This window comes from Lithobates pipiens, unplaced genomic scaffold (assembly GCF_037356315.1).
Source record: "Lithobates pipiens isolate NorthernLeopardFrog02 unplaced genomic scaffold, aLitPip1_a1.2 Scaffold_10, whole genome shotgun sequence".
Classification (NCBI taxonomy): Eukaryota; Metazoa; Chordata; class Amphibia; order Anura; family Ranidae; genus Lithobates; species Lithobates pipiens.
In genome coordinates, this window is record NW_027507686.1 from 210,032,354 (window position 1) to 210,054,249 (window position 21,896).

Sequence of the window (21,896 nt, forward strand, 5' to 3'; positions counted from 1 at the left end):
CTTAGGTTTAGCTAAGATCATTGATTTAAATTATGAAAACAGCTTAGGGAATGGATTTCATAACAATTAAAGTAATGTGGCAAAAATACTTGGGTAAATTCAAAAAAGCTACAGCTAAAATGTTAAAGCAAAGAAGATTGATGCACATATCTTTTTTCAGCTCAGGACATGACATTTTATGCTTAGGATATGTAAGATATAAGGGCTTATGCACAATGCATCTCAAAGAAGCTGCTCCTAAAAAACTTTTGAGCTTTTTCGATTTGGAGCCCATTTTTTCTGCCTGAAAACTTTGCTCCATGTCAGCCAATGTGTCCATGCACACTATGGTTTTTTTTCATGAGTTTACAGACACGCTCTTGAAGGCAGAACCCCCCCCCCCCCCCCCAAACTTGTGTTTTTGAGAGGAGCTGTCCAGCAGAAAAGACCCTTGTAGTGTGCATGAGACCAAATTTATGTTAAAAAGTTACAGAAGTCATAATGTCCTAATGCTGAAAAAAAAAAAAATATTTTATTGCAAATTCCCAGGCTCAAAGTAAATAATTTTGAAAGAAACGCACTTTTTTTTTAAATTTGTTAAAAAGACCTACGATGAACATACTGTAAAAACCTCAAAAACAAGAGGAAACACAGCAGAGAACCAGTGAGCAATGTACACTTTGAGAACCAAAATATTCTCAGTTTCATGTTGAAAACTGATCCAAACCATTAGGTGGACACAACAGAGATATGACCCACTGAAAACATTTCACCTTCACTATTGTAACTTTCTGCACTGTTCCAAGTTTATTTAAAAGAAGAGTTTGCTTGTTTCACCAAACAAAAAACAATACAAAACTTATTTGTAAGTGCAATTCATATTTTATTAGTGGTAGAGGACAGGACACAGCATCTGTATGTTTCTAACCATGGGATGTCCCAAAGCAGTCCAACTGAGAAATAAGGAAAAGTCATCAGCGGAGGCCTTAACATAGGTAAAAAGTAAACGTACAAAAACGTAAGACCAGGTGGCAGAACCCACAAATCTGAAAGACAATTGCCTGATCCCAAGAGTCAGAAATCCATTGATGCATTAATATATCTATCCCTAGCCTTTATGATGCCATAGGCTCAACGTACTACTTTTCTAATCCAACTAGCAATGGTGGCATAAGCTGCAGGGAGCCCACTGTAGAAATCCTTAATAAGCACAAACAGGCACCTAAAAGAGAAAGAGAGACTCACAGTGTATATCACATCAATACAGTGAAGAGAATTTAAATTTAGAGGTTTTGGGAGTAGGACAATGTCCTGGCTAAGGTGGAAAGGAGACACCACCTTAGGCCAATATAGAAGCTTTAGGAATCGGGTCATCCTTCTTGTGTAACACTAGGAAGGCTCTTTACAGAATAAGCCTGCCAACTCAGAGACCTTGCTCACATACGTGAAAGAAGCAACAGCCACCTTAAGGTCAGATAAGGAACCATCTCTTCTAGGTTTGAAGAACCATAAAGTCAAGCTAAAGTGCTGCAGAAGAGATGTGTGTGCAAGGCAACCTGCACAAATGCCTTAAAGAAATGAGAGGCCAACAGTTGCTGAAACAGAATGGCCACGGCAAAGATTTTCCCCTCAAGGGTAGTCAACCCAAATGCTGATCTAAACCAAACTGGAGTAATGGCAAGATGCCTCCAACGAGAACTACCTACAATGAATATATGTGATCTCACAGCATGCAAAATAGGCATTCCAAATGCCATGATAGATTTTGCAAGAAGCCAACTTCCCAATCTTCAGGCTGGGTTCACAACCGATGGATGTGGCTGGCAGCAAGTTTCCCAGCAAGTTCCTGTCCTCCGTTTCAGGGACGAATCTGAGCCAAATTTTTGCCCAAAATTAGCCACGAAACAGAGCCAAAGACTCATAGGACTCACTCCTGTGCAAGCCGCAACGGAGATATGTGAACCGGCCCCATAGTGAGCCTGTCACAATATTCTGCTATGCAAAGAAACTTGCATCCAATTTGAATAGGTGCGAACCCAGCATAAAGAGAGTAGGGGTGACCAAATGAGATAGGCAGGCAACCGTCCCTTAGGATCTGGGATTCAACAGCCAAGTCATTTTAATCACCAGAAAGTCCTTTATCTCAATCCTGTGGAGCATATGACAGACACATCGGAGAGATGGAGATAAGATGAAACTGACCCCACAGACACCAGAAACTGGATCTGGCAATTTTGTAGCTATATTTGGATACACCCAGCTGAAAAAAAACCCAAAACAAACACGAACCACCTGTGGACAGATTTGGCTCACTTCATGGAGGGACTGGGAAGCATTTGCCATAAAATGACCCCCCCAATCTGTACTGTGCTGGCAAATCATATAATATGCAACCTAGATTTGAACATTGTCTACCCTAACAAATGGTTATAGGTTTAAGCTGGCCTCCTGCACGTTATTGAGCAGAAACTGTCAGCCCTTGGGACAGAGTCACTTTGAAATGGTTAAGGCTCGGCTCCCATATATGTGTATTGGGTGTGTTTTGAACCGCATCAGAGTCACATGACATGAAAAATATTGATTTCCATTGAAGGTGGTCAAACACTGATGCATCTCATAAAATTATTTCAAAAAGTTACAGTACTTCAATAAGTGAAACTCGTTACACAGATTCATTACACAGAGTGATCTATTTAAAGCATTGCAGTCTTAATTTTGATTAATATGGCTTACAGCTAGTGCAAACCCAAAATTCTGCATCTCAAAATTAGATTACATAAAACCAATTAAAAAAAGAAAAGTTGCCAAGTATGTAGATGTACAGTATAGTAGTCGTAGTGAAGATATTTGCCAGCACACGATGGAACAACATAGATAGCATCAAAACTAGTGATTTATTGCATTATCACAACACAAGGATAGTGCAGCGTTTCGGAGCCACGCAGGACCCCTTAGTCAGGCATGTGATGATCATCACATGTCTGACGAAGGGATCCTGCGTGGCTCTGAAACGTTGCACTATCCTTGTGTTGTGATCGTGCAATAAATCACTCGTTCGGACGCTATGTCATTCCATGGTGTGCTGGCAAATATCTTCACTGTGACTCGAACCAGTATCCAGCTGGTTGTTGCTACAGCACCCAAACTCAGCTCATCCAGGAATGTGTGCGATGGGAATATGAAGTATTGTATGTACAGTATACACTTAGTACCTGGTCCGTGCTCCTTTTGCATGTATTACTGTATCAATGTGGTGTAGCATGGCGGCGATCAGCCTGGGGCACTGCTGAGGTGTTATGGAAGCCCAGGTTTCTTTGATAGTAGCTTTCAGCTTATCTGCATTGTTGGGTTTGGTGTCTCATCTTTCCCTTGACAATATCTCCGATTCTCCATGGGGTTTAAGTCAGGTGAGTTTGCTAGCCAATCAAGCACATTAAACCAGGTATTGGTACTTTTGGCAGTATGGGCAGGTGCCAAGTCTTGCTGGAAAATTAAATCAGCATCTTCACAAAGCTGGTCAGCAGAGCATAAAGTGCTCTAGAATTTCCTGTTAGAGAGATGTGCTGACCTTGGACTTGATAAAACAAAGTGGATCAACAGCAGATGACCTGGCTTCTCAAATCATCACTGCCACAGGCCGATCAACTCCATGCCCACGCCGCATTGATGCAGCAATTCATGCAAAAGGAGCCTCGACTAAGTACTGAGTGAATACTATATTGGACATACTTCTCAGTAAGCCTACATTTCTGTAAAAAAAAAATTTTTGTCTTGTGTAATATTCTGATTTGTGAGATACTGAGTTTTGGGTTTTCACTAGCTGCAAGCCATACTCATCAAAATTAAAAGAAAGAAATGCTTGATATATATCACCCTGTGTGTAAAGAATCAATATAATATAGGAGTTTCATGTTTTCAATTGAATTCCTAAATTAACTTTTTGATATTCGAATTTTATGGCAGTGCCAATTTAAGAGTCGTCTGTGTTTTCTGAGAACTGTGGTACAGTTCAGGTGCGAATTCCAGACTCATTGAGTTCTATGGGAACACTTCTGAATCGCATGTGAGCAGTATTCAGTTCAGGGTTTCAGCACAGATTGCTCTACTACTACTACAATATATTTTCAAGCACTGAAATCACAGCTTTGGTCCTGCGCCTTGCAAATTCGCATCAGCACTGCATTAAAAACGCACCTGAACAAATGCATTTATTCGCAGTGAAAAAAATGGACACGTATGAACCCAGCCTTAGAAATGCTTGCAGTTTGCCTTAACGCAGCCTCCTAACAAAAAAATTAAAAAAATTGCGCACACACACATATATATTTTACTAGGTATGTTGTGTGAATGAGAACGCAAAACATAGTGGGGTACTCTCAAATATAACTGCAAAAGTGGAAATCCACAAACTATTAAAGAATATTATCTTGTCAACTGTCAGAAAAAAAAAAAAAAGTGTCCAATGCAAAGTGGAAGTAAAACTGTTCCAAGGGGCAACCATCCATTAATCTTGAGTTTAACGTTTCCATTAGTGGCAGACATCCTTGCTGCAGGCAGTACATAGTATGCTCAGTCTAGTATTGGCTACCAATGACCAGCTCTAAAAGGAAGAATATGGATTCAACCTGCAGAGGTCAAATGCTTCCTTCTTTGGAATATCAAGAGCAATGGCCTTCTCTGAAAGCAGAATGATGGCGCACAGTAGTAAAGCATAAAGAACCTGAAAAATTATAAGTCATTACCAGAATTACAGGAAGTTTGTCCCCTCTGATGTATAGCTATTGCCTGTAACGGCAATAGCCGTTGTTCAGTTGGTGCGTTTTGTACTTTTTTTGGTATATTTTGAATACCTTACTAAAAACTCTTACTGGGAAAAAAAACAAAAAAAAAAAAAAAAAAAAAACACAAAAAAAACAAAGAACGTATGCAGTAATATTTAGAATAAGCATAGAAAAATTATGCACAGAATAGCAAAAAATAAAATAACCACCAGCTTTTACTACAGATAGTGATTTCCTAAAAGCAAAAAGACTGAACAGGCAATACTAAATTGGTAATAAAGCACACAGCTTTTCACCTTCTAGGACGACTGAGGAGGGAGAGGCCACAATGAGAACACCAGCATCACAGTGCCAACAATGCTGACGGGGTTCTGGGGCACTGTACTAGGTGTATGTGGGCAGCCTACAGGAACAAAGATTCTTGAAATTTAAAGCATGTAGTAAAGAGCTTGGGTTTCAATGTAGTAAAAAAAAAAAAAAAAAACCTTAAGTTACCATAAAAAGGTGGATATTTTTTGCCATATAACCCGTTATAATGTCTCATGTTTAAAAATGGAAAAAAAATTTTAATAAAAAAACACTTGCTGCAAAGACAGTTACACTGTATGTGACTTGTTGCTATGACAACTATGTCGAGATTATAAAAAGGCTTCATTGCAAAATGATTTTTTAATCAAGAAAAAGTATATAGTGAGTATTACTCACTATAAAAATAAAATTCATTTTGGGAGGTGGCTTTCCTCTTGAACATATGACAAAGACCCCTTTCAAATGGAACAGAATCCGTCAGGCGGATCTGCTTGCTCAGCGGGGGACCTCTGCCGATTCCCTGCTAAACAGGCGAATGACAGGTCTGTGTCTGCTCTGCTATACACAGTGGACATAACCTGCTGTTCTCTATAGGACGGTTGGATGGAAATGGACTGCCTGTCCGTTTCCATCCAATGGACAGTTGGGGAACAGATCACCAGCTGTCTGATTTCAGTCGGCCAGATCGGGTGGCTGCAGGCGTCAGACATTGCTCCATAGAGAGCAATGGGTGGTTTGATCGGGTCCACCTAAAAACCAGACAGGCAGACCTGATCGGTCGGCTGGTGTGAAAGGGGCTTTCTCTAACAGAAAAACAAACTGGGGTGGACGAAATATTAATAGGAAGATACAACAGTGCTTGTAGAACACAATATTTGTATGGGAAAAAAATAAAATATTTGGGCAAATACAAAAACTCAAAATGTATATTTATACACAGCATAAGTACCAACAATGTTTTGAAAATTAGCCGTTACCCAATGCAAAGGATTTCGTTTGCAAGAGGTAGAGAAAGCAACCGGAGCCAATTGATTATTTATTGCTTTGCACAACATTGGCACATTAACACTAAAACAAGCTTTTACAAGGAAAGAACAGAGAAAGATGACATCAGAGTGCTGCTGCTCCATCACTGTTCAATACCAGACTAGGGCAGGACTCAGATCAGGTTGTAGTATAGTCAGAAGTTACAAGCTTGGCTGTGCCGTTTTGGAGGAGGTTCCAGGATTACAAAAAAAAAAAAAAAGTCTGAAAAGATGTGCAAATCCTTTCGCAGATAAATGGTTTACATAGGTATTAGCTGTACAGTTAGCCGTTTGCCTGGAGTTCAGTTTTTAACAGTCTGAGAAGATAGGGTTCTATTAAAGACAAGAAACTGTCAGTGTTGATATACAGAATGCTGTTAAAACCATTGTAAAACTACGTTTTAAAATGTACCATGACTGATAATGTAGATCTTTCATTACCACTCAAGTCTACTTTACACAATTTCCCATTTCTCCCTTGAAGCCTCTTAGGGCTTATTCAGACAGGCATTGACACCATATGGCGTGCTGAGCCCCACTTTTCTGCCTCCACCTTGGAGCTGCGCATAGGCATTCTATAGTTGAGATGCAGCAACTGCACAGACACAGCCAAAATTTTACATGAACGAACACACACACAGTCTACATTTAGATCAGTGCATCCGCTCCTGCACACATCAAGTTTTCACATGCAGCCCCTGCGTCTGCATCCACTCGTAAAGGCTACCTGCATGCAACTGCTGAAAACAGCAACTTAGCACACAGGACGAGTCCTTACTACAGCAAAGCTTTGGGGTTTTTTCTTTCAATATATAAATTTTGAATATTGTGGGGAAGTGTCAGTATTTCTAAATCCATCCATGACTTCACTGGGGAGGAAATGTGGTGAGCCTTCACATATTTCCTTAACCTGTGACAGCTGGTAAAGAAATGTGGGAGACAGGTATCATAGGGAAAGCAAAAAAAAAAAAAAAAAAAAAAAAAAAAAACACAACTGGATGTTCTAACTCTGCCCTATACTACTAAAAAGCTGTACTGTGTGCCCTTAGTTTCCCAGCACTAAACCATATGAAATAGTTTTGTCTATAGTTTGCCTTTATTAGTAGTACATTTTCGGTTAGCAAAATGTGAAACTACACCTATAATAAATAATAGATCTGTCTGTTGTGCAGAATCACACAAGTCAGCCATACAGGCAATTGTGGCTCTCAAACTATAGGATTGTTCACAGACTGGACAAGTCTGCACATTTGTGATCAGGTGAAGCATGAAATCTAGGACATAAAGAACAGCAATAGTGTATATGTGGCATCCTCACTCCAAGTAAGAGGGGTCCAAGCACTCATTCCCCTCAATCAAGGAAATCTTGAGAACTCATTCAAGTTTTTAAAAAGATATCCATTTACCTATGGCCACCCTTACATTAAAAAAAAGGTAGCCGTATCACCCCCACATCCTCTCTAATACTTACCTGAGCTCAAAAAGAATCCATTGCTGTGCCTATCTGTAACTGTTCTCTTTTCTCTCCCTCACAGGCTTGGCCGAGCCGTCATTCACTCATAGCTGTGAAAACCCCAGTTCTCATTGTATGAAGTATTCTACAGGTGGCACACATACAAGAAAAACTGACCTTGATGGAAACATCTGTAGGTATGTCTATTAGCCTATTTTCACACAGACATGTTGATTAAATGAGGTGGGGGGAAAATGGGGCATCACAGAGCATCTTAGTCTAATCAGTACTGATTGTATACAATCTGCAGACTACACACCTCTCCCCAAAAGAACAGATGTTCAAAGGGGTTTGCAAGAGAAGCGGTTTGTTGTACACAAAGACAAAGGAATCATCTCCTGCCTATAACTAGACAAAAGTTGGCTACATACCTAACATAGCAGAAACACAATCCACTCTCTCAACTTCATATGCAACCCAAGCATCCGCTCTTATGCTCAAAACTCTGCAAACATCTCCATTGAAATCTCCCAGCATTCACATTGCACCCACATTCAAATGTCATGTGAGCTTTTACCTACAATCTGACTATACGGCACAATAATCTGGAACTACAATATATAGAGTAATTGTTGGGGAACAATCATGCACCTTTGTACAATGTCAGTTTTAGGCCTTCTCCACACAGCTGTGAATTTTAGAAGATACAAGCTGAAGTGACAGATGGGTAGCATTTTGACATTCGGAATTCAAACACAATGGAGCAGATTAAAGCGTGGGGGGGGGGGGGGGGGAGAAGAGGAGATCCTGTTCCTTTAGAAGCATGAACAGTAGCACAGTGATTGTGCTGTGTAATTTGGCCCCCTGCATCACCTAAAATAATTGGCTGATCCTGTCCTCCCCCTGTAAACTGACCACGGTTTATCATGGTTGCCGAGTCCCGACACAGTGGTCAGTTTACGTGCCTCCATCATCCACAGCTCTCTTCTCTGATCTCCCCCCCCCCTCCCTGGCTGTCAGCTCGGTGTATGCACTGCCCTGAGCAGTGTGTGTGTATATAGATAGATATATATATATATATATATATATATATATATATCCATCACTGTCAGCCCCTCTGCTAGGATAACATGTAGTACACAGGTTTTTTTTTTAATTCTTCTAAATACCTTATTTCGCCTCACCGATCAGCAGCCACATGGCTGCTCGTCGCTCTCGTCCTCCAATGTATGCACTACAGAGGGAGATCTTGGCCCCTCCCTCTGTAGTACATACATCAGTGGAAGAGAGCGACAGGCGGTTCCTTGACTGACGATTAGCGAGGAGAAAATGTATTTAGAAGAATTTAAAAAAAAAAAAACAACACACACTGTATACTACATGTTATCCTAGCAGAGGGGCTGGCAGAGATTGTGAGCGCTGCCTTTACAATCCTTTTAATAAAAATTTGAGCTTAAAGCTGAATTCTAGGAATTCAGAAACTTCCAGGAACTTGGGTATACTATGTGTCAAGTCCAAATAGGTGAATGCCACCTCTGGAACTTCTCTTTAAAGGATAAGATAACCTTTCATAACATGTTGCATCCATATTGGGGATTTAACATGTTATGAATGCACCAGCCCCCACACCTTCCCATGCCCCCGCTGTGCCAGCCAGCGGGGGGATCTTCTCCACCTGCGAGCTGTCAAAATAAAAAAAAACTGGATGGGCGGAACCCCACACGGCCACATCACTCATTCGCAGGACTTTGAGAATGAAAAACTACAGGGTTCAGGAGCCTTTACAGCTGTCGGCTTGTAGTTTTCAATTTACTACTATGGCATGGTGGTAGTTCACTCACTCATTCTTCCTGTCAGCATGCATCGGCTTTCCCATAGGAGGTACAAGCAAGCCTATACACTGACCATGTGCAGGAGACCTGCATGGCATCAGCGATCTACTGATGGCTGGTGCAGCGCTTTACAGGCTCCTGCAACAGAAGATAATATAATATAATTAGAGATAGAGATATATATATATATATAACAAAATGTGCGTTTATTTTTTCTGAAAAGGGGAACTTGTCCTTTAATTTACATATGACGGTTTAACGGGGCTCCAGAAAGATCGCCATCACTTAACCCATAGTATGCCTGCACATTTATCAAAGTGGGAGAATTACTGGATCTTAGCTTTAAAAACTATATGAAATGTCTTTTAGACATCCTCCATATAAAAAAAAAAACAAAAAAACTAAAAAAAAAAAAACTGTTCACTTTAATAAGTGTACAAATAACCCATACAATAAATTAACTCCTTTAAAGGAGAGCTATGAATAGAGTGGCGTGACAATTCACAAACAAGGACATTTAAATCTGTACTGTCAGACCCCAGGTAAAACATCTGCAGATCGCTTCCCCTTTCACTTATCCCGATGCAGTAAACCCATCTTATGCAGCAGAAGCCAAACGTGGCATCCTTTCATATAAAGGCAGGAACAGTTCCCATTAGTTGACCATTCTATTATCTTTTGTTTGAATTTTTTTTTTTTATGTTTAGCGAGTGCCAATAAACTTTTTGCTTTAGTTTTGGATAGAGTGGAGAGGGATTAGAACACTTATTAGTTTTTATTGCGGTTTGTGTCCCCATTAAGGGGATTCAGCCTCTCCATTTGTCTCATTTACCATTATAATTGAAAGAAAAAAAATAAATTTGTGTTGTCCCCAAAAAAGCTAATAGGGGGGAAACCTTCCAATGTGGTTACTAGTTCCGGTGACCTGGGGTTCCCCGACAAATTCCATTAATTTGCAGGGAATTCCACTCACTTCCTGTTTGGCTATGGGACAGGAAAAGAAGATAAATCTCCCCAATGGGATACAAATGGCGAAAAAAAAAAATGACAGGAGTTATAACCCTCCCTTACTCTATCCAAAATAAAAACGTTTTTGCCTTTAGTTCTACTTTCATACCCATCTAATAAAATGTGCAAACCTCTTTATATTCAATACAGTTAAACATCAAGTACAACAGTCTGTATGTGTGTTTAGCTGTGCACCACAAACCTTTTAAATAGAAAATTTAAGTAACTGTGGAGGCGGTAAACTGCTGGAATGAAAGCTGCAGGAGGAAATGTTGGTTATTTCTCATGCAAACAAACAGCATAAAGAGAAATACATGGTATTATAGACCACCCACATGAAAACATTACATAATATTTTATTACAAAAACACAACTACTTTTCCAGGATACCATTCAAAATATTTTTGCAACCGTATTAGGTGGAAATTTGATTAGATCTAATAATAAATGACACAGGAGGCAATAAATTGACACGACAAATAAATAAAAGTCTAAAGCACTCCATACAATTAAAACGCTTTAATGTTGTTGCAGTATCACTATGCAACAATCATCAGTGTAGTAACACTTAGGCAAAGTCAGCAACTAATACTTTAAACCTGATTTACAAGGAAAGAAGAGTTATTGAACTTAAACTTAATGTGTTCTACGTGTGTTGTCCCTTCTTAATACCATATATTCAATGCAATGTAGTGTTTGCAAACCCACATAAAATATAAAAAAAATAAAATATTAACCTCAGCTTCAATGTAAAGTTTCCAGAATCTGCCAGAACTTGGGAACTGGGCCACTAGGCGCTCATAAGTCTTCCGGGCTTTGTCTATAGGCTGATTCTAGAATTTGAATAAACAGCATGTACAGAATTACAGACGTATACAGACCAAAATAAATGTTATGCCATTATTGGGACTGAGAGAGAACGTAATGTAATCCTATGTCACTAAACCTGTGCCTCTCGAATGAGAATGCTCCAAGCGTCGAGGTCATATGGGTTATCTTCCAATTTCTTCTCTGCCTTCTTAACCTTTTCCGGAACGTATTCTGCAGCCTTTACAAAAAATACAAAATAAAAAAAGAAGAAAAAAAAAAAAAAAAGAAGTTAAAACTTGGTTTAATTGGCTCTAAAAATGTTGTGCCTATTTGATATGCAAGTAAACAAGTGAATAACGCAAACTACAGTCAAGGATCAGAATGCAATTTATGCCGAAAATCGCTTAAATTATCTGCAAATGCTTCAATAATGGCTGCAATTCAAATTCAACCAATGAGATTATTGTACTGGATATGCCTAAAATGCCCAGGAAAAAAAAAAAAAAAGACAAATATAAGCAAGGAAAAGTCAGTTTAAAAGAAGTTCACCTTTGTACAAAAAATTATAAATGCACATCTTTTTGCAATTAAAATAAAAAATGTGCACTACAATTTCAGTATAGGGAGCCTGCAGAGCATTGCACCAGCGATCGGCAGATTTCTGATGCCATGCAGGTCCCCTGCACACTGTCAGTGTATCTTCTTATCCGTAGAGGTAAGCCGATACTCCCCGACAGGGAGACTCAATCAACTACACAGTGCTATGGTAGCTCATTGAGAACTACAAGCCGCTAAGGATATCAGAGGTTGTATGTAGTTCATTCATACACAGAGCCATGTGTATGAATGATCTGGCCGGAGCCCTGCACAGCTGTGCTGCTTTCAAAAAGTGACAGCTAGTACAGGGAAAGTGCTGCAAAGACCAAAAGAAGAAAAAAAAAAAAAAAAAAAAAAAAAAAAAAAAAAAAAAAAAAAAAATGCACATGAACATGCTGTGCATACCTATGCGATCCAGGTACAGTGATTTCAGTGGGCTGAAATCACACCAGACCACACAAAAAGTAGTGCATGCACAGCAATTGGACCCCTGCGTTTGTGACCTGCATGTGGTGTGAGCACTGCACTGACACCCGCTGCAGTTCGCAAGTGCAGTGAGTTTTGAACACTTTGTGGGAAATGCACACAAAACAAGGGTCTCCCAAACTGCATTCTGGTGTGAATCGGCACTAAGCAGTACTGGGATAGCTTCCTAAAAACATCATGGCACCCTATGTACAACACCCCGCAGGGCCCTCCATCAGCCATGATCCACTTGCAGCGCACAAAAGAATCAAGGAAGGCGTATTAAATACATACACACATACAGATTAAAACACCATTTTAAGGCTGTTAAAATTATATTGATATATTAGTGATTACGTTTAGATCCACTTTAACCCCTTCAGAACTGGAAAATTTAGCTGCCCAATGACCAGGCCATTTCTTGTGATATGGTACAGCGCCGCTTTAACTGATAAATGTGTAATCGTGCAACATGGTACCCCAAAAAAAAAAAAAAAATTTACGTTCTTTTTTTTCCCCACACAAATAAAGCAGGCATTTTTATTATTTTTTTTACTAGTAATGGCAGTGATCAGTGTTTTTTCTTATTTTTTTTCTTTTTTTAATTGCGACATTATGATGGACAGATCGGAGACTTGACACTAATTTGGGATCATTGGCATTTATACAGCGATCAGTGCTATAAAAATTCACTGGTGATTACTGTGTAAATGTCACTGGCAGGGAAGGGGTTAACACTAGTGGGCGATCAAGGGGTTAACAGTGTTCCCTAGGCAGTGATTCTAACTGGGGAAGGGGGGCGACTGATTGGGTGAGGCAACCAATGGTTGTTCATACTTAGTATGAACAACAGATCAGTCTCCTCTCCCCTGACAGCACGGAGAAATGTCTGTTTACATTGAGAGCTCTCAAGCGATTGCGGGTGGCCATACAGCTATGTTGGTTCACCCAGGGAAGCCATCCTGCCGCAGTACAAATGCCGCGGCTGGTCGGAAATGGGTTAAAATGGTTGTAAATTTTTTCACAACAAATATGTCTATACTTATTTGCTCTGCACAACGTTTTTTGCACAGAGCAGCGCCGATCCCCTTCCTCTGGGGTCCTCAGCTGGTGCTCTAGACCCTTCCTCTTCATCGAGTGTCCCCAAAGAAAGAAGTTTTCCCTGGGGTCACCCATGTGGGCACACTCCCGAATCCTGCTGCTGCATCCATTGACAAAGACAAAAGAACTCGGCCCCACATCAGAGCTTTTGATTGACAGCAGTGGGAGTAAATGGCTCCTGTGACTATAAAACTGTCCAATAGGAGAGCGGTAGCGGCTGGAGCCGCTGCCCTGGGGCACATCGCTGGATCAGATTTGGCTCAGGTAAATCAAGTAAGAAAAAGGGGGAGCTGCATCACAGAAGGTTTTTCATCTTAATGCATAGAAGGTGAAAAGCCTTAAAGGAGTTGTAAAGTCAGAAGGCTTTTTTAACCCAGGGCTCGACAAACCCGGGCGCCAGGTCGCATTTGCGACTAGAATTAGCGACCTGGCACAGCACAGCTGGGGGTATCCTGTCTCCGTTGACCCCCCCCCCCCCCCGGCATGATCGCTTTAGGCTGTGCCGCCGTCGGCCGGTAATTGAGGCCTTCTGTGGTCCTATGGTTCCTTCTGGAATATGGCGCCCTCTTGTGGTGGCCGTTGGTATGACAACCTGCAATGCTAATGGAGCTTCCCCTGCCTATCTCCTTCCCTTTACTTAGAACCCCTAAACAAATTATATACACACACACATACACATACAATTATAAAAATAAAATGGTGGTCGTTGCAATACTGCCCGTCACACCGTATTTGCACAGCGGACTTTTTGGGGGAAAAATAATTTAATAAAAAAATAAAACAGTAAAGTTAGCCCAATTTTTTTTTTATATTGTGAAAGATAACGTTACGCAGAGTAGATTTATACCCAACATGTCACTCTTCAAAATTGCGCCCGCTCATGGAATGGCGACAAACTTTTACCCTTTAAAATCTCCACAGGCGATGTTTAAAAAAATTCTACAGGTTGCACGTTTTGAGTTACAGAGGAGGTCTAGGGCAAGAATTATTGCTTTTGCTCTACCGAATCTATCACTGCGATCCCTCACGTGTGGTTTGAACACCGCTTTCATATGCGGGCTCTTCTGCATGCAAGCTTGGCGGGACACGACACGTTTAAATTTTTTATTTTTATTTTCTTATTTTAACGTCTATTTTTTTTTTCACTTTTTATTTTATTTATTTATTTTTTTTTTTTTAAGAACAGTGTCACTTTTTATTCATATTACAAGGAATGTAAAAATCCCTTGTAATAGAAAAAAGCATTACAGGTCCTCTTAAATATGAGATCTGGGGTCAGAGACCTCACATCTCATATTTACACTAAAATGCAATAAAAAAAAAAAAAATTTAATTTGAAAAAAAAAAAAAAAAAAATGTCCCTCTAAGAGCTATGGGCAATGACTTGGAGACAGGTAGGTAGGTGGGGGGGCTATCTTCTCCTCACTCGTCTCCATGTCAGGCCAGGGACAGGTCCGGATCGCCGTCACGGACCTGGCTCCTAGCTTTTTTAGCTGGCTCCTAGATTCCAAGCAAATTTATCAAGCCCTGTTTTAACCTATTAAGATAAAAAGCCTTCTGTGTGCAGCAGCCAACCCAGCACACCCCAAATACTTACCTGAGCCCCTTCTCTCTCCTGCGATACCCACAAATGTCTAAGCCGCCTGGGACACACCTCCAGATTGGCCAGACACACAGCAGCAGGCACCATTGGCTCTTGTGGCAATCAAGAAGAGGATGCAGGCTGCTCTTTGCAAAACACCTATGTGTGCATGTAACTGGCCACCTCTCGATCTAACAGCTACAGCGGGAGAGGAAGGGCTGCCAGAACAGTTGCTTCAAGTGATAGAAAGAGACAAATTACAAAGCACAAGCACCATGCAACATGCTTTAAGGGAACCGGATTTTATGTTTTTATTTTTTTTAGGGTAACAAACGCTTTACAACCACTTTAACATCTAGTTTTATAATGCAGGCTAGTACATAGCTGAGAATGGTGTAGGTCAGGGATATGCAATTAGCGGACCTCCAGCTGTTGCAGAACTACAAGTCCCATGAGGCATAGCAAGACTAACAGCCACAAGCATGACACCCAGAGCCATCAAAACTACAAGGCATGATGGGACTTGTAGTTTTGCAACAGCTGGAGGTCCGCTAATTGCATATCCCTGGTGTAGGTACTGAACATCAATATTAAAATAATAATAGCCACTCAGCTGAGAAAAATTGTTAAGTGACATAATTCGACTTCCGATGATCAATTTCAGTAATAAAATAAAATCACAGACGTTTGGGTTTTGTTTGTTTATCTTGTGAAGCGACTACTTGGGCCTAGTTAGCAGTGCATCGATTAACAAATTTGATTGCCCCGTTTGTGCCAAGAAAAACTGATTTTTTTTTTTTTTTTTTTTTTTTTTTTTTACAATACAGCTCCCATAACAACCTAGATGTGAGCAGTACAGAGCTACTTTATCACAAACTGGGAAATGCCCATTGAAAACAAAATCACTTAAAGAGGAGCTGCACCTAAAAAAAAAAAAAATATTAAAAGCCAGCAGCTACTAATATTGCAGCTGCTGACTTAATAATATCACACTTACCTGTCCCAGGTTCCAGCGATGTCGGCGGCAGATGACGAGCGATCGCTCGTCTCGCTGCAGCCACCGCCGCCATCCTCTGTCAGGGAATCGGGAAGTGAAGCATGAGGGCTTCACTGCCCGGTTCCCTACTGCGCATGCGCGAGTTGCGCTGCGCTTCTCTTATGGTCCCCCGCTGTGTCTCTGGGAAATGTGTGTTTCCCAGAACACAACGGGGGGGGGGGGGGGGGGGGGAGCGATGCGGCGGTCTGGCCGGAAGTGGGTGCAGTTACCTGGATTATCCAGGTAACTGCACCCCCCTCCCCCCCGAAAGGTGCCGATTGTGGCACCGGAGGGGGGGGAGGGATAATACTAGCGGAACTTCGCCTTTAGGGTGAAGAACCGCTTTAAGTGAAAGGGGCGATCCCCGCTGAGCAAGCAGATATCCCCGGGACGGATCAGCACTGATCCGCCCCGTGTCAAAGGACCCTAATAGAGAGCGGAACTATTCCAGCTGAGATAGTCTACCTATGCTGAGTGGGGGTGTGTGCCTTTTCCTCCAATCAGCTGTCTTGGCTGTATGCCTAGACTTCACTGCAGAGTTAAGGAAGAGAAAATCTAGAAACATCATCTGAACTTTCTAAAGAATATATAAAGCTGAAGAAAGCAGATATGCAAGTAAAAGGCACACAAACTGGAGTGCATAGCAGGCACCGTTATCCCATAACAGGTACAGATTCAGCTCCTAGACAAATAATTTAGTTGATATAGAAGTAAAAGTGAGTTTCCTTAACCACTTCAGACCCTGAAGAATTTAACCCCTTCCTGATCAGAGCACTTTTGCTATTAACTGACAATTGCGCGGTCATGCGACGTTGCACCTAAAAAACAATTTTTTCCCCCACAAATAGAGCTTTCTTTTTGTGACATTTGACTGCCTATGCAGTTTTTATTTTTTTATTTTATTTTTTTTGCGCAAAAAACACACAATATGTTGTACTTTTTGCTATAAAAAAAAATCCTAATTTTTTCCGTCAGTTTAGGCAGATATGTATTCTTTTACATTTTTTACCAAAAATAATTAAGAAAATTTGCCATAAGAGTATATTGATTGGTTTGCGCAAAAGTTATAGCTTCTACAAAATAGGGGGTAGATTTATAGCATTTTTATTTTTTTTATGCTTTTTACTAGTATTGGCAGTGATCTGCAATTTATATCGTGACTACATTATGGGGGACACATCGGACAATTTTGACACATTTTTGAGACCATTGGTATTAATACATCAATGCTGTAAAAATGCACTGATTACTGTAAAAATGAAACTGGCAGGGACGTGGTTAACACTAGGGGTTAACTGTGTTCCCTGGAAGGTGATTCTAACTGAAGGGGGAGGGGACTGACCACAGGACGTAATGGATTGTGGTTCCTAGCTAATAGGAACACACAATCTGTCACTCCTGTCAGAACAGAACAGGGAAGTGTGTGTTTACACCAGGGATATGTAATTAGCGGACCTCCAGCTATTTCAGAACTACAATTCCCATGAGGCATAGTAAGACTCAGAGCCACAAGCATGACACCCAGAGGCATGATGGGACTTGTAGTTTTGCAAAAGCTGGAGGTCCGCTAATTGCATATCCCCGGTTTACACGCTCGTCCCTGTTCTGCGTCTCCTGCTCATGATCGCTCATGGCCGGTGGTCATAGCAACCGTCGGCCACGATTATCGGCACCCCCGCTGTGCCTGCTATCCCCATTAGCAGACTTATAGCTATGACAGCTGGTGCAGGGGGTGCCAACCTGCGGCAGTATAACTGTGGTGACTGGTCGGGAAGCCGTTAAAGCAGTTGTATAACCTCAGGGGAAAAAAAAAAACCCTGTAGGCAAAGGCATAAGCACTGCATACTAGTTCATTATGAAATACTTACCTTAGAACAAGATCCCCATATCACAGGCTGTTCCATGCCGAGGGAGCTGACATTTTGCCCTCAGCGTGTCTTCCTGGCTCGCGGCTCCGGTGCTGTGAATGGCCTGAGCCACAATGACGTCACTCCCGCACATGCGGGTGGGAGTCTTTTACCTGGCAACATCTGGCACCATCTGGCAGACCTTCAGCTGGGCATTCACAGCGCATGTCAGCAGCTGCATGCAAAGTGATCACCTAAACTGTACAGGTTTAGGAGATTCATTTTACCAACAGGTAAGCCTTATTATAGGCTTACTGGTAAGTAAACATTAAAAAAGTGGGTATAAAATCACTTTAAACAATGTATGTTAACACAGATTGCTGTACACTTAACATGCTTTATATAGCCCACACTAAAAAGGTGGGATACGGACAAAGCCTCCCAGCTTATAACATGTCCAAATCTAGTGATAAATTAAAGCTTCTAATACCTTTGGATAAGCCCTGAAGTGCACAATAGTAACAAATCAGAAGGCCAACACCCATAGGTATTAATGAGCCATCATTAAACACGGGTTTGCCCATGCAATCCTTGCATGGAGGTTACACCAAGGAGCCTGTCAACTGAATGTTTCAGGGTCCATAATTTATGTTTCTAGTTCAGCCTAGGGGTGAGCTATTGCCCAAATCCCAGTACAAAAAGTCCTGACTAAACCACAGCAGACCCCACTAGCTGTGGTTTAATTGCTGAAAGAAAAGAGTAATTGATTGTAAACAAACCCCAGGGGCCCTGCACAAATGTGACTTAAGGCTGGGTTCACACTGGAGCGGCTACGAGAACTGGATGCGATTCGCACCGCACTGCAGTGCAAATCACATCCGAATCTCTGTGCGATGCAAGTTCAGCCATACAGATAGTATGGCTGAATTCGCATCGCACCCGCCGCAAACTCGCACAGGACCCTTTTTTTGGTCCGCAGCAGAAACGGATTGCATGGGTGTTCACACCATGCGATCCGATTCCTGTCCGAGTTTGCAGATCGCACTGCGATGTGCGAACTGATCTGGGGGTGTCATTAAGGTTTCACTGACACTCCCAGCAGTCCGCATAGGGCAGTGTGAACTGCCGGCGGGAGGCATGCGATGCGGGAACCCGCCGCGGATTCGTGGCGTTCCCGCATCGCTTTAGTGTGAACCCAGCCTAAAGAGGGATTTCACGGTAAAAAATTAAAAGCCAGCAGCTAGAAATACTGCAGCTGCTGACTTAATAAATGGACACTCCCCTGTCTCAGGATCCAGAGATGTCGGCAGCCGAGACCGATCGATCGGCTGCTGCCGCCACCATTCTAGGTGAAGGAATCAGGAAGTCAAGCGTTGCGGCTTCACTTCCTGGTTCCCTACTGCGCATGCGCAAGTTGCGCAGCACAATAGGAATGGTCCGACCCGCATGTGTCCCAGCAGACAGCACGCCACGACAGGAAGAGGCATAGACTCCAGTGGGAGCCTATGCCCGGAAGTGGGTGCAAATGCCTGCACCCCCCTCCCCCCTGAAAGGTGCCAACTGTGACACCGGGGGGGGGGGGGGGGGTTCCGATAAGCAGAAGTTCCACTTTAAGGTGGAACCCCACTTTAAGCGTAGGAAGGAGTTAATGGGTTGCAGCTTCTGCTGATCGCTGAGATTGCCAGCCCCAGCTCTGCATATTGCAGATGTAAGGGCTTCTGCCTCCAAATGACCATACTAATAATGGTAGACAGAACACAAAGCACATTCACCCTGTGTTTTTAAGAGGTATGCAAACACCCACAGCAATCAGTACCCAAAAGAGGACATCCTCCTAAGGTTAACCACCTTGTGGACATCTACCAAAATGAAAAACAGGTCATGGTAGAACCAAAGTACATGGTGTAGCTTTGCAAAGCAGATGAAGTCTGCTATAATACTCCTGGGAAGTTCGAAGACCCCCTACTGCTTCCCTGATCGCACTCCCTCCCTGGTGTCTGTGGATGATGGCACAAGGAAATCCTCACAAAACCACCCTATAGCTGTCCATGCAGAGGGGCCTGCGGCATAGCAGGCTGAATACTGTCCTGGCTTACCAGGATAGTTAACCTGCCTCTGCAGACAAGCGCCCCTCCCCCCAGGGACTCTGGATGCCTCTGTTCCAGCCATGCAGCCATGGTACTTCCATAATAAGCAAACATCAGGGTGCTTGACCAAATGTGAGTAAGAGAGCCTCAGCGTTCGAGGATAGCTGCTTCTGCTACAGCAGAAAAGGAGCCTTCATGAAAAGCAAGAAAAGTGTCATTTCTTTTTCCAATGCTCTTCAGTAATCCCTTAATCTGGACTCCATTTCAAAAAGGGTTGCGGCACTGAAGCTGGTATCCAGGCAGTAGATAACCTGTACTTGCAGGCTGTGCATCTGTCACTTAGGTGGTTCCCTTTTGCTCCCATCCTCTGTCCTAGACTGAGGAGGACACAATGTGGAATGAACCTTTTACAAAGAAAGACAAGGTGCAGACAATCACCCCCTATGACCAGCACCCATCCACCTAGGGAGACCTGAATGAAGCCCCACCCCTAGTGGGGGGGGGGGGGTGGAGCATACATACACACAGCCAGACTCCAAAGACCAGCCCTGCCGGTCTGTGAATAGTACAGAGAAACCGCTCAAAATCCCTGGTGGCCCCTTCACCAGTTGAGCAAGAAAAGAGGAACCTCCACATCCATTAGCCTCTTTCTTACCTTAGGGCCAGAGTCTGCAGGTGTCCCAGACCTGCTTCCCTGCTTACAGTCTTTTCCCTGGTGACTTACCAGCGCAGGACAAAATGGCTTCCACCATCATTTCTGTAGCACTGAAAGGTCAAGCAGCGAGGATCCTGGTCTGATGCTGTGGATCGGACGCCTTACCTGGAACAGTGCACAGAGCTTGTAGCCCTGACCACAAGGTCAGTGTTTGCTACCAACAAGATGGCTGCTAAGCCACTTTGCTCTGCTTTCAAGGTAGGAGTGCAGACCACTATGCTTTTGAGCCGAGCACCATAATCTGCACTGTCCTCCGGAAGACTCTTCAGAGTCAAAATCCCACAATGCCCTTTCCAGGGCAGCCTGAGAGAGCCTGAGCTACCCGCCTTCCCGGGTTCACTGTCCCTATCCTGGGATGCTGTACAGGAGGCCCTGCCACCTAGCATGAAAGCCAGAGAAAACCAACAAGTTTCTTCAGAATTCCTGTCTGGGGGGGAGGAAACTCAAATACTGGAGGGACTACTGCCTGTGGTCTGTCTTATGATGTGGATCATGTGTTTCCTGTGCTAGGTGGGGAGGAGCCCATCTCTCTGTAAGCTGTCCTGGAAGATGACTGGGGGAAATAAAATTAAATCCACATTTTTTCACCTGCAAAAAGATGTGCATTATTATTATTATAATTTTTTTTGTTTTAGGTGTGACCCTAGCCTTTAATGGTGTGAATGCTGAAAACAAGCTGCTAAAAGAAATATTTGCATATGGATTGCAGTGCATTAGTATCAGAGGACTGGTTAGGTCAAATTACTGATAGTCCCAAGAGTGAGAACAGCTGTACAGAGGAGTATGAGAAGCTAAATATTGGAGGACCTCAGTCATTGGCTTCTGAGTACAGATGCCAGAAATACCAAAACTGACAGCAGGATTCCAGCATCAAGGGGCCAATGGATGTAAAAAAAAAAAAAAAAATCCAAATTCATCGAGATGCAGAGAAAAAAGTTTACCCAACTACCACTGCTACTCCACATAGAGTGTGCTGGGGAACGAGGATCTTTAAAAATTTAATTACCTTAAATTATTGTTGCTATGGGATGTAGACTACTTGTTTTTAGCACAGTAATAAACACTTGTCACCTTATAAGTAAGGCTCGGTTCACACAGGGGGGCGACATGACTTGCCGCGCCACGACCTCAGCGGCGACTTGCAAATGACTTCTGTATAGAAGTCAATGCAAGTCGCCCGAGGTCGCCCAAAAGTAGTACAGGAACCTTTTTTCTAAGTCGGAGCGACTCGAGTCGCTCCTCTTAGAACGGTTCCGTAGTACAGAACGG

At 42.4% G+C, this 21,896-nt stretch overlaps 1 protein-coding gene across 1 annotated transcript in view; it reads right to left on the reverse strand.

Annotated features, from left to right (window-relative positions):
* CSTF3 (cleavage stimulation factor subunit 3) overlaps window positions 1-21,896 on the reverse strand; it is a 92,133-nt gene that overhangs the window by 56,645 nt on the left and 13,592 nt on the right. Inside the window, exons 2-3 of the mRNA XM_077460904.1 lie at window positions 11,334-11,435; window positions 11,125-11,220 (exon numbers count right to left, since the gene is read on the reverse strand). Coding sequence (XP_077317030.1) covers window positions 11,125-11,220; window positions 11,334-11,435 — 198 coding nt within the window. The remainder of the gene's footprint in view (window positions 1-11,124; window positions 11,221-11,333; window positions 11,436-21,896) is intronic.